This window comes from Brassica oleracea, chromosome C3, assembly GCF_000695525.1.
Source record: "Brassica oleracea var. oleracea cultivar TO1000 chromosome C3, BOL, whole genome shotgun sequence".
In the NCBI taxonomy this organism is placed as follows: domain Eukaryota; kingdom Viridiplantae; phylum Streptophyta; class Magnoliopsida; order Brassicales; family Brassicaceae; genus Brassica; species Brassica oleracea.
This window is the reverse complement of record NC_027750.1, coordinates 10,124,229-10,136,300: the sequence shown is the minus strand read 5'-3', so window position 1 is coordinate 10,136,300 and position 12,072 is coordinate 10,124,229. Positions and strand designations below refer to the sequence as shown.

The window sequence follows — 12,072 nt, the reverse complement described above, 5'->3', positions numbered from 1 at the left end:
TTTATTTTGTTGGTAATGTGTTTGTTACCATATTATATATAAGCTACTTTTATGTGAAAACATACTGAAGTTTCAAAACTTGATTAGATAATGTGAACAAAATCTATCTATGTAGAAACCCAAGTTTCCTATTGACAAAGAGACAAGAAAGGTGTGAATGAAATAAAACAAGAATATGTTCCTCAATACATGAAGTGTGTATGTATCATTTCTCTTATTATATGATGAATAAGAAGAAGAGACACAGCAAGGTTGTAAAATGCTTACACAATATTCATCATCATCATGAAAAGGAGGCATTGATAATATATGACCAGACATCAGGACGAAGCTCTCCAGTAGCTGGAGGCATCCAACGACCAGAGTTATACAACTTTCCAACCAGGAACATCTTTCATCACATCAGCCTCGTAATCTAGATACTTGTTCCACTCAGACACAAACCTATTTACAAATAAACACATGTGATTCAGTTGAACTCTGACTAGTATACCACAAGAAACATAACTTTTTTTGGTTTTGTTTTGTAAACCTTTCATCTTCTTCTGCTTGAAGAATGGGAAGAATAGCTCTACGCGCAGCGTATTTCTCTTCCTTCAACGCTCTATCATCACCACAGCAAATCTTAATTAGAACCTTTGTGGTGACACATTATTCTCATTATAACATTTTCGTCATCATTAAGAAACTGAATTGCTGACCAACAGAGGATAACATGTGTTGTTGTAAAACTACACTAGTCAAGCTGATAAATCACAATCCGACCACCTAAAAACCAAAACCCAAGTAACTGGTATCATCATCCTTTTCCAATTACAATGCTTTCTTCACTAAATCTCAAGGGTTCAACTAATTAGCCATAAAATGGGTTATTAGTAAACTAAATAAAGACTAGAAAACTGAAGCTTTGGTGTTGTGTAATGATACTGTATCAAGCAAACACAAGTAACTAGTATCATCTTCACCAAAGCTCAAGGGATCGTTAACTAACCATAAAATGGGTAATTCATAACCAATTTAAGACTAAGAACACATCAAAAAGTTTGAAGCTTTTGAGGTTACTTGTGCCCAGAAAAAAAAAGGGTGAAAAATTTTGAGCTAGAATCTATTTTTATTTACCTGCGTATTTTGTTTCCTTTACCGACTTGGTACATCCCCCAAGCAAAAGCCCCGGAAAATAGCCATAGCGCTCGGACCCGTGTTGGAGATCCGACGAGCATACCGAACCGGAAGAAACCCACCCGGTGGTGGACCATCCTGAAGCAAAGGCATATCCTTCACACTCGCCATCCCTGGCTTCTTCCTTATCATGGCCAAGACAATCAGAAATGTATAGGGAAAAAAACAAAAATAGCACTAAATCAAGTTTTTGTTCCCAAACTAGGATTTAGACTTAAAGGGTGAGATTTAGGATTTAGGGTTTACGGTTTAGAGTTTAGGGTTTACGGTTTAGGGTTTAGGGTTTAGGGTTTAGAATTGAGAAATGAGGTTTTGGGATAAGATATAAACTTAGAAATGTGCTATTTTGGTTATTTTAGTTTTTGAATACTATTTTTGTGATATAAATTTAGAAATGTGCTATTTTGGACATTTGCCCTTATTATTTCTTTTTGAGTATGTTTTTCTGTAAATTAATAAATGGGCTTCATAAGGCCCATTAACCTGAGCTGGACCCAGATCGGAACAATTCAATGAACTTGGAGAAAACGCCAAAACCCTAAACCCTAGGCTGCTTCGCTTCTCTTTAGTTCGGATCTGTTTCTGAAACAAACTGTAATCATCGTCTCGGGTTGACTTAGAATTTTACCACCATGTATCGCCTTATCTCCAGCATTGCTTCAAAAGCTAGGTTAGATCTATTCTTCTTTGCTTTACTTCATAGATGGTGACTGTAGCTTCTCCCTTTTATTGAATTTAATTATAATCTTTCTTTGCTTTTTCACAGAGTTGCCAGAAACTGTACATCCCAGGTTCGTCTGTTCTTCATTTCGTATCTACCTTGTTCTGTTTTATCCAATTGTGTGTGTGTGTTCTGTCTGTGTATTGTTTAGATTGGAAGCAGACTCAGTTCCACTAGGAATTATGCAGCGAAAGACATAAGGTTCGGTGTTGAGGGTCGTGCTTTGATGCTTAGAGGTGTCGAGGAGCTTGCTGATGCTGTTAAAGTCACTATGGGACCAAAGGTATATATAATAACTTTTGCTTCCGTTAGTTTCTGTTCAGTAGATTAATATCGTTTAGTAGTTACAGTTGTCATGTTTTTACAACACTTGCATAGTTTATGCTCAGTAGGTTAATACTGTAAGGGAATCTAGTTTGTGTAACGCCCTTGTGACACTAATCATCATAAATTGTCTGTTTTATTAGTGTCTGAAACCGTTTTTCTGAATTTTCTTTGTAATTTTAAGGGTCGTAATGTCATCATCGAACAAAGCTGGGGTGCACCTAAGGTGACAAAGGATGGTGTAACTGTTGCCAAGAGCATTGAGTTCAAGGACAGAGTCAAGAACGTTGGTGCCAGTCTTGTCAAACAGGTTGCTAACGCCACCAATGACGTTGCTGGTGATGGTAAGGCCTCCCTTTCATATTGTATTTACAACGTTTTTATGTTGGTCTTTAGTATTAAATTGTTTTTTTTTTTTTTTTGTATCCGATATAAAAAAACAGGAACAACGTGTGCTACGGTTCTTACTAGAGCTATCTTCACGGAAGGCTGTAAATCAGTCGCTGCTGGAATGAATGCAATGGACTTAAGACGTGGTATCAAACTGGCTGTTGACACCGTTGTGACCAACTTGAAGAGCCGAGCACGCATGATTAGCACTTCTGAGGAAATTGCTCAAGTTGGAACCATATCAGCTAATGGAGATAGAGAAATTGGTGAACTGATTGCAAAGGCTATGGAGAGTGTTGGCAAAGAGGGAGTGATCACAATCCAAGTGAGTTTAATTTGATCCCTAGTTGTATCTGCTTGTCTCTTCTGGCGACTAACTTGTGCCATCATCTCTTGATATAGGATGGCAAGACCTTGTTTAACGAGCTTGAAGTTGTTGAGGGTATGAAGATTGACAGGGGATACATCTCCCCATACTTCATTACAAACCAGAAGAACCAAAAATGTGTAAGGATCCGGATCTCACTTTTGTTGCTTTATCAATTTTAGGGAACACTTTTGCATTTGAATTATTGTGTATGGATATGATTTGCAGGAACTAGAAGATCCTCTCATTCTAATCCACGAGAAGAAAATCTCCAATTTAAATTCTATGGTGAAAGTCTTAGAACTTGCCCTCAAGGTATAAAACAATTTGATGATTTCTCGAGTGTCAGTAAATCTCTTCTGCTATTCATCAACTTACTTTGTATCTGAGTATTTATTTTACTCTGCCCTTTTCCAGAGTCAAAGGTCGCTGTTGATCGTTGCGGAGGATTTGGAGAGTGATGCTCTTGCCGTGCTAATTCTAAACAAGCTCCGTGCTGGAATTAAGGTTTTTGTTTTCAGCCTTTTTTTCGTTGTTTTAACTTACTCCTTATTAGAAGTTTAGTGTGGTTGGACTGATATCTAAACGCCGTCACATTATAGGTCTGTGCTGTGAAGGCTCCTGGTTTTGGAGAAAACCGCAAGGCAAACATGCACGATCTAGCTACCCTCACCGGAGCCCAGGCAAGGCCATATTCTTATATTACTATCTGTCAAAACACCAACTGCATGAGCTATAATATTCCTTTGATGATTTCAACTTACAGGTAATAACAGAAGAGTTGGGTATGAATCTTGAGAAAATTGACCTCAGTATGCTTGGAAACTGCAAAAAGGTTCGTTTGTATGTTCTCGTTTTTTATTTTCCCATTTACCTTTGCATATACAGTTAATATAACATGATTTTAATTTGTGAACAGATAACTGTATCCAAAGACGACACTGTTTTCCTTGATGGGGCTGGTGACAAGAAAGCAATTGGGGAGCGATGTGAACAGGTCGGTTTGTACTTCTCACATATATTATCATGTAGCAGATTCAGAGATATATAACTCTAAATGAATCACACAGATACGATCCATGGTTGAAGCGAGCGAGTCTGACTATGACAAGGAGAAGCTACAAGAAAGGTTGGCTAAGCTTTCTGGTGGTGTTGCTGTACTAAAGGTAATGAAACTACTCTCTTAACATCTCTCTTGGAGCACTTTAACGAATCAATGAAGAGATATATTCTTACGAGATTTTAGATTGGAGGTGCGAGCGAGTCAGAAGTTGGAGAAAAGAAAGATCGAGTGACCGATGCTCTAAATGCCACCAAAGCAGCTGTTGAAGAGGGTATTGTTCCAGGTGGTGGTGTTGCTCTTTTGTACGCCTCAAAAGAACTTGAGAAGCTTTCAACAGCTAACTTTGATCAGAAAATCGGTGTCCAAATCATCCAGAACGCTCTCAAGGTTTTTCTTCTCTCTTCACATCTTTCTTCACATCTCCAACTTAAACAGCTTCTTGAATCATAAACACAATCTTTCTTTGATGCAGACACCTGTTTACACAATTGCTTCCAACGCTGGAGTCGAGGGTGCAGTCATTGTAGGCAAGCTTTTGGAATCAGATAATCCTGACCTCGGTTATGATGCTGCTAAAGGTACATTACAGACTTGCTCTTGGTCCACCTTGTTGTTTCGTTATATAAACTATCTTTTCGAATTTTTTTTTTCAGGAGAATACGTTGATATGGTGAAGTCTGGTATTATTGACCCTGTGAAAGTGATCAGAACCGCATTGGTTGATGCTGCAAGGTAGACAGAGTTTGAAAATTTTATCATTATTTTGTAGTTTTACCTGCAATGCCTTTTTGCTAATATTTGTTGTTATATGGTTAGTGTCTCGTCTTTGTTGACAACAACGGAAGCAGTTGTGACTGAGATTCCAACTAAAGAGGATGCGTCTCCAGCTATGGGCGGTGGTGGCGGCGGCATGGGTGGTATGGGCGGTATGGGAGGAATGGGTTTCTGATGAGAACCATGCTAGCTTAAGGTTACTTTGGAGATTGTTTTGAGATGATAAAGTTGTTTCATGCTCAAGGAACTAACGGATTCTTTTTTCTGTCATGATTGAAAGGGAGAGACCTTAAGATTTTTCCATGATTTCTGGATGTCCTTCACAATCGATTTATTAAAAGGAAATTTGGGAAAAGAAAACAACTAAACTAGTTATCGTCTCCTTAGTACAAAATCAAATTTTGTCATTTTTGGACTTTTATTATCCTTCAAGTTTATAAAAATTCATACCAATTAATTTACAATATAAAAAAATTAAGAAAAATATAAAACGTCAAGTAGTCAAACATGTACATATATGAAAAATATTTTTGGATTCAAAAAATATTTAGAATGGTAAATTGAAAAATAGGCTAAAAGTGTTAGTATATAAGATCTACCATCTACGGCGATTCGGAATATGCAGTCTAAATGAAACACAATGATCTACACAAGGAAGAATGCACATTACATCGAAAACATTTAGATCTACAATGGCAGAATACAAAATCATCATTTTCTTCTATGTTCTGCATTTTTGGTAGATCATAAAAAATAATAAATGTTTTTATATCTTCTGTGGAAGAATATATATTCTTCTCACTTCTCTTCTATCCACAATATCGGTATTCTATATCTACCACCTCATCTTTATTCTAACTTTCGTAGAATGTAATTTCTATTAGATTTTAAACAAAATCCGAAAATTTAGGAAAAAACGGTTAGAAAATATTCTCTAAATCTATTAAAAAAAAATTATTTCCTTTTTTTAAATCTTCTTCCTCAAATTTTAGTTTCTTCGTTGCCAACCACGATTTGGACCAAAACATCGTGGAGCTTCTTCCCTTTTTCATAGTTTCTCCAAACTTTTATCAATCTAACGTCAGAATATGCACATCTATGCCTATTCTGTTTTTTGGAGATCGTCCAAAAGAAAAAAGATGGAAGTTTCTTGTTGATGAAGAAACATAAGGTAAATTACTTATTTTGGACACAAGCAAAACCTTTGACAACGTAAGAGTTATGGTTTGTGAAGACTTTGAAATCAATGTAAATTTGGTCAATATCGAACTAAGTTACTTACCGTCCGATTTGGTGATTGGCCTCGACTCACCACCTGTTTTCATCACCAATGATCGGCAACTCAAAAAATTTCTTACATTTGTGAAGACCAAAGCTTCAACGCGGTTATGTGTGTATTCGATCTGAGGTCGGATTTAACTTGAATGAAGAGCATGTTGAGTTGCCTAACAGAGAGGAAGTGGGTATGTCGCCTAACAGAGAGGAAGTGTGTATGTTGTGTGAAGTTTCAGATGATATCGATGGTGAAACCGAGCTTGAAGAAGAAAATGCGAAGACAACTTATAAACATATAAAATAATACTAGAAGAATTTGCGTAAAATTGTTATGAACTTAATTACCCAAAAAATAATGCCATATTTTTAATATTTGTTGAGAAATTGATTATTTACCAACTTTTTCCTAGAGGGTATGCTAGAGATACGAGAAAACAATTTTCTCAAAAAGATCTAAAAGAAATGCATTTAAACTAAAAGAAAGAAAATGTTCAAAAAATCTTAAACTCCACTCCCATCCTTCAAATCTAAATTAAAATCTAAATTTTTTTTTTTTTTTTTTTGATATCCGTGGGGATCCCTGGCGGCAAGCCTAGACTAATCTCCACGAAGTCTTCTATCCGGGCACGCACGGTTATAGACGGAAGATAACCAAGACGACTCGAACCTAGGGCGGACACTCCAGCTGGAGTTCCATTACCATCTTGGTCAAAATCTAAATTCTTACCAAAAAAAAAAAACTTAAATCTAAATTGTTGTTCTTGAGTTCTTCATTACATCATATGTTGTGATGAGATGTTTATGTTTGACCGCTGTATCTTCGGTAATCAATTTCTCGGTGGAGATGTCTCTCTCTCTTTTTGTTTTCTACAATAGATATCGCGGTTGATCTGTAGATTCCACTATAGTCATAGACTCATAGTCAACTTTGAAAATCTTGCAAAGTTTTGTTGAATCGTCTTCTTCATTTCATCTTAGTTTGTGATGAGATGTTTATATATAACCGTTGTAAACCAAAACTGCACAAGTGAGCATACAATTTCAAGTTTCATCAACAATGTGTTGTTTGACCTTTTTCAAAAGTTCAAGGTTTTGAAAACCAATAAAATGAAAAGTTTTCTTGCAACCAATGACTAAGCCGCATGTTTTCCTTACATAAACAAATGATAAACCCGCAAATATAAAAACGACACATTGTTTGAAAAAGGTCAAACAAACACATTGTTGATGAAACTTGCATCAAATATAAAAACGATTCAATAAAAGTCTACAAGCATCAAAGTGCTTGAACAAACTCGTACCTAGAATCAAACCCACAAAGTAGCGAGACAAAAGAGAAGCCCATTGTTTAGCTGCTGAGTCTTTTTAAAGACTAGACCGTAAGTTGAAACCATTCTTCAGACCAAGACTTAAGCATATCCCGGAACAAACCAGAAGCTCTTCAAGACTGAAGCATCTGATATTTTAGGCCATGTGATTGTACTCGACGCAAGATCGAAAATACCGCAATAAATTTGTCTGTTGGGACGAAAATAACCTGCAGCAGGCCAAAGATCATAATCAATGAAACAGATTGAATCACTCTTGATTCCCTGACCGTCAATCTCTTTGATCGGAGATCTTATTGTGACTCCATAACCAAACATCAACATCTCACCACCAAGAGAATCAACTCTTTCCCAGTTACCACTTTCGACATTCATCTTAAAGATGCAAAGCAAACGTTGCTCATGTAACCCTCTTAAGCTCAGAACAATCAAAACCTCTCCGGAGTTCGTAATCGCTACTTTCTTCTTCCACACATGTTCCCCAGGTTGCAAAACAAAGTGAAACCTATGATTACGATAAGGGTTCCCTTCCACGATCTCATTAGGGGAATCTCCAGATAAATCAAGAATCTTGACGTAATCATCAGATGTGTACACGTAAAGCTTGTTGTTCTTATACGCCAAGGACTTACACCGTGTGCCTTTATGCTCACACCAGGAATCATCTCCTTTCTTGTACGAGAACAAGTAGTGTTCTTTGTAACTCCAGGCTACAACATAATCCCTTGTTCTCTCGTTCATCCAAAGACAAGCAGATATATTCGAAGAGGTTGTGTTACGTAGAAGCAATGACTCCATCGATGGAAGATTGATCCTTTCGCGAGTGAACACATTCAAAAGATACAAATCTAGACGAGGATCAATGATCAAGAGCCAGTTGCTGGAACTAGCCATGAGACAGTGTTTCGAGAAGTCGGTTCCCGGGTGTTCGGTTTCGATAGTTTTGTCTTGTTGGGGATCGAATAACAGAGTAGAAGACTTACGGAATAGGATTCGCCATGGATAGAGAGGTCGTATACATGTTGTGGAGACAGAGTACCAGCTTGAGCAGACAGTTCTTGCCCTATGAAAATCTTTAGGGTGTAAGCTTTCGAGGATCGATCGCAGAAGATCGGTGGAAAGTTTGGACCAATCATACGGAGCTCTAGACATTGTCGTCGTCTCTTCGGATCATTCCCAACTTTGTTTGATGCTTATTTCGTAGTGAGATGAAATGGGAATTAGGGTTTGGTTCTGAAATAATTAATGGGCCGAAATATATTATTAATGAGCATTTTTTTAGAATTTTACAAAGGTTGGTTAGAGCACCATTATACCGTGTCTTAATTAGGGTCAGGAGGAAGAGGCGTTTCTTGTTGATACGCGTAAGCGTTTGAGAGGTCAGAGTGTTTCTCTCTTCTCTCTCTCTCTCTATCTCGGGAAAGTTCTCTCCCGGTTGGAACCTCCAATCCGAAGACGGCACGAAGAGACGAGACGAAGCTGCGGAGGAGAGATGAGACGAAGCTGCGGAGGAGAGAGCTTCAGCTTCGGGTATGCGAATCGTGAATTTTGATTCTGTTTGATTCGATCTGTGGTACGTCAATTTCGAATTGGCCATCTTTTTTGCGTCAATTGTTTGGAAATTTTAGTCACTAGTGGGATTTTGATTTTCTTTTAATTAAGATGGATGAGGTGCTTGCATCTGTACTTTGCAGTGATATATCTGGTGGAGACATCACCGATAGTTGAGCCCTGAAACCTCAACCCCAGTCTCATCCATATCTTGCTTCCAGAGCTCTGACGCATGGCTGCACGCTTCTGGAACAGAGTAGGCTGCGCACCAGACGATGCCCAACACCTCTAGAGGCTTCAGAACTTACGGTTTCCCAGCTGCGGCATCTGGAGATCTTGTGGATGTCGTTGGTTATTACTGAACCAATCACCACCACTTTCAACCATAGGTTCCAGACTGCAACACCATGTACGAGCTCTACGATCCTTCCACGGTGATGTTCAAGTAAAACCAAATTTCCTCCATCGGGTCACGCTTTAAGGTATGGTGATTGATAATTAGTTTCTTGAAAGCTTTGTTCTTCTAAATCTGCTATGCTATATTCTCCAGTTCAGTAGATATTTAAGGACATTTGATTTGTTCCTTAAGATATCATTTTCGTTTTGAGTGTACTTCATGTTAGATTGTCAGGAAAAAGTAACCCTTTTATTGATGAAAATGAATTTTTTTTTGTTTGTTTCTGATCAGGTTGGTCATCTTGGGGAAGAGTATCAGGAATGGCTTCCAGTTGTCTGCTACGTTCTTTCAATCTCATCTTAGGGACTGACATTTCCCCGGATCGGTTTAATAGTTGCCTTTGGCGTACTCATCTGGACACTGCTCGAGTACACTCTTTCATAGCTTCCTTTTCCACATATAAACCAAGAGCTACTGGTTAGTTCAATATCATTAATCAATTTGAAGTTTTTTGATTTTGCATTGTGGTAAAGTTTGTTGTAATGAAAGTGTTTTTTTTTTTTTTTAAGAGCCCATAATTAAGAGACTTGCAATAAACCACTTAAATGTTTAAATCTCTTTCTAAGTCTCTTAATTCATTTTTACGCTTTAAAAACTATTAAAAGTTAATTAAGAGACCCTTTAAGGGGTTTTGGGATACTCATTTTTACGCTTTAAAAACTATTAAAAGTTAATTAAGAGACCCTTTAAGGGGTTTTGGGATAGTGATGCTCTTAAAACAGATAAATACGTTTTCACAACTTGGAGAATTTTACTTAAGTCATATAGCATCCCGATTTCAGATATATAATATGCATGTAAAAAAAACTTCAAAAGAATTGATTCATTACATATGTTACCAAAAGAATCATCATGAGAATTCTATAAATATTTTCTTATTAGTAGAATATACCAAGTGACAACTACAAAATTCATAGAAGATGGTTGTAGCATCTTTTTGTAAAGCACGATCCAAAGAAGCCACACAAAAAGACCAACATTACCAACTTGCATTAATTAACAAGTCAACTTGTTTTTATACTCGTTTGCACATCAAATTTAAGTTCTGTAGATTAGATTCATCATGTGATTCTGATACAGAAAAGTTATCGAAACTGTCTAAATTCTATCACGAGGATTTTAGTTTGGTGGAGAGCATATCACTTAACTAGTAACTTGACTTTATATTGATAATGTACGATAATATAAAATGTTTGTTGATTTGAAGCATCTCGGGGATCCATCGTGGATGATGATATAAATCAAGAAACATTATTTTTGACTTTGCATGTTGCTAACTGTTGAGATATATCTTTTATGAATAAAGATTGTCTAGACAATATTACCAAATCGCATTGGTGATCAGTTTTGAAATAACTATCTTATTTTTCTATTGAATTTTTTTTTTGAAAATGTAACGAATGGTTCATTGTGATTAAAAGGTGTGAAGATGAAGCAATAAGAAACAAGATGGTTGGTTAAGGTCTCAAGACAATGGAGATGCCACTACAAGGGACAAGCATGCATGGTGGGTTAAGGTCTCAAGACAATGGAGATGCCACTACAAGGGACAAGCATGCATGGTGGGTTAAGGTCTCAAGACAATGGAGATGCCACTACAAGGGACAAGCATGCATGGTGGGTTAAGGTCTCAAGACAATGGAGATGCCACTACAAGGGACAAGCATGCATGGTGGGTTAAGGTCTCAAGACAATGGAGATGCCACTACAAGGGACAAGCATGCATGGTGGGTTAAGGTCTCAAGACAATGGAGATGCCACTACAAGGGACAAGCATGCATGGTGGGTTAAGGTCTCAAGACAATGGAGATGCCACTACAAGGGACAAGCATGCATGGTGGGTTAAGGTCTCAAGACAATGGAGATGCCACTACAAGGGACAAGCATGCATGGTGGGTTAAGGTCTCAAGACAATGGAGATGCCACTACAAGGGACAAGCATGCATGGTGGGTTAAGGTCTCAAGACAATGGAGATGCCACTACAAGGGACAAGCATGCATGGTGGGTTAAGGTCTCAAGACAATGGAGATGCCACTACAAGGGACAAGCATGCATAGTGGGTTAAGGTCTCAAGACAATGGATTATTAGTTTATCATATTTCATCTACCATTTACCATACTTGTAACCCCTATATATATGGGATGTTCTCATAAGCAAATCAATCAAGCAAATAAGATTCTCCTTATTTACTATATTTCTCTCTCTACTTTCTAGATTAAACATCTCTCTCTATCTCTTGTTCTTCACTATGTTCTTCAATTTCTAACATGGTATCAGAGCATCCAAACTCTTGAACACCAAACTGCTTCCGCAAATTTACTCTATTCACTTGTTTGGTTTACTTTCTTCATTTCTAGAGAACATATATTGGCTTCCCTTGTTTTCTCTCTTGCCTAGCCTCAGAAATTCAAATTTCTTCTTGGCGAATTTTTTATTTTTTTACCCGCTGGACAATAGCAAGCAAAGATGGAGCAGCACAAGCTAGTTAGGATTCCAGTCATCCTGAAAGGTCCTAACTACATTACCTGGTCGAGATTGACCAGGACAGCTCTTGGAGGAAGAGGTCTATGGGAGCACATCACCACAAGTGAGGCCCCAAGACAAATCACCCAAGGAGAAGATGACAAGGAGGTTGTAGTGG

At 37.6% G+C, this 12,072-nt stretch overlaps 2 protein-coding genes and 1 pseudogene across 2 annotated transcripts; 1 reads left to right on the top strand and 2 right to left on the bottom strand.

Moving 5' to 3' along the window:
• Positions 1-139: 139 nt before the first annotated feature.
• LOC106333079 lies at positions 140-1,311 on the bottom strand (annotated as a pseudogene).
• A 375-nt stretch (positions 1,312-1,686) lies between these two features.
• Positions 1,687-5,115, top strand: LOC106328024 (chaperonin CPN60, mitochondrial). The gene is made up of 16 exons (XM_013766374.1): positions 1,687-1,849; positions 1,946-1,970; positions 2,052-2,183; positions 2,409-2,568; positions 2,668-2,939; positions 3,017-3,121; positions 3,210-3,296; positions 3,399-3,488; positions 3,584-3,664; positions 3,748-3,816; positions 3,901-3,978; positions 4,052-4,147; positions 4,228-4,431; positions 4,517-4,622; positions 4,698-4,776; positions 4,861-5,115. Exons 1-16 carry the CDS (start codon positions 1,812-1,814, stop codon positions 4,991-4,993), a joined length of 1,755 nt encoding a protein of 584 aa, XP_013621828.1. The 5' UTR covers positions 1,687-1,811; the 3' UTR covers positions 4,994-5,115.
• A 2,081-nt stretch (positions 5,116-7,196) lies between these two features.
• Positions 7,197-8,992, bottom strand: LOC106328419 (putative F-box protein At2g33200). The gene has a single exon (XM_013766856.1). It carries the CDS (start codon positions 8,571-8,573, stop codon positions 7,503-7,505), a length of 1,071 nt encoding a protein of 356 aa, XP_013622310.1. The 5' UTR covers positions 8,574-8,992; the 3' UTR covers positions 7,197-7,502.
• Positions 8,993-12,072: the final 3,080 nt, after the last annotated feature.

Excerpts from the sequence above, each read along its gene's own strand:
- LOC106328024 (XM_013766374.1), top strand. The coding sequence starts at position 1,812 with ATGTATCGCCTTATCTCCAGCATTGCTTCAAAAGCTAG. Across the intron at positions 2,569-2,667 it reads CAATGACGTTGCTGGTGATG|GAACAACGTGTGCTACGGTT; the intron begins GTAAGGCCTCCC and ends ATAAAAAAACAG. Across the intron at positions 4,432-4,516 it reads TCATCCAGAACGCTCTCAAG|ACACCTGTTTACACAATTGC; the intron begins GTTTTTCTTCTC and ends TCTTTGATGCAG.
- LOC106328419 (XM_013766856.1), bottom strand. The coding sequence starts at position 8,573 with ATGTCTAGAGCTCCGTATGATTGGTCCAAACTTTCCACCGATCTTCTG.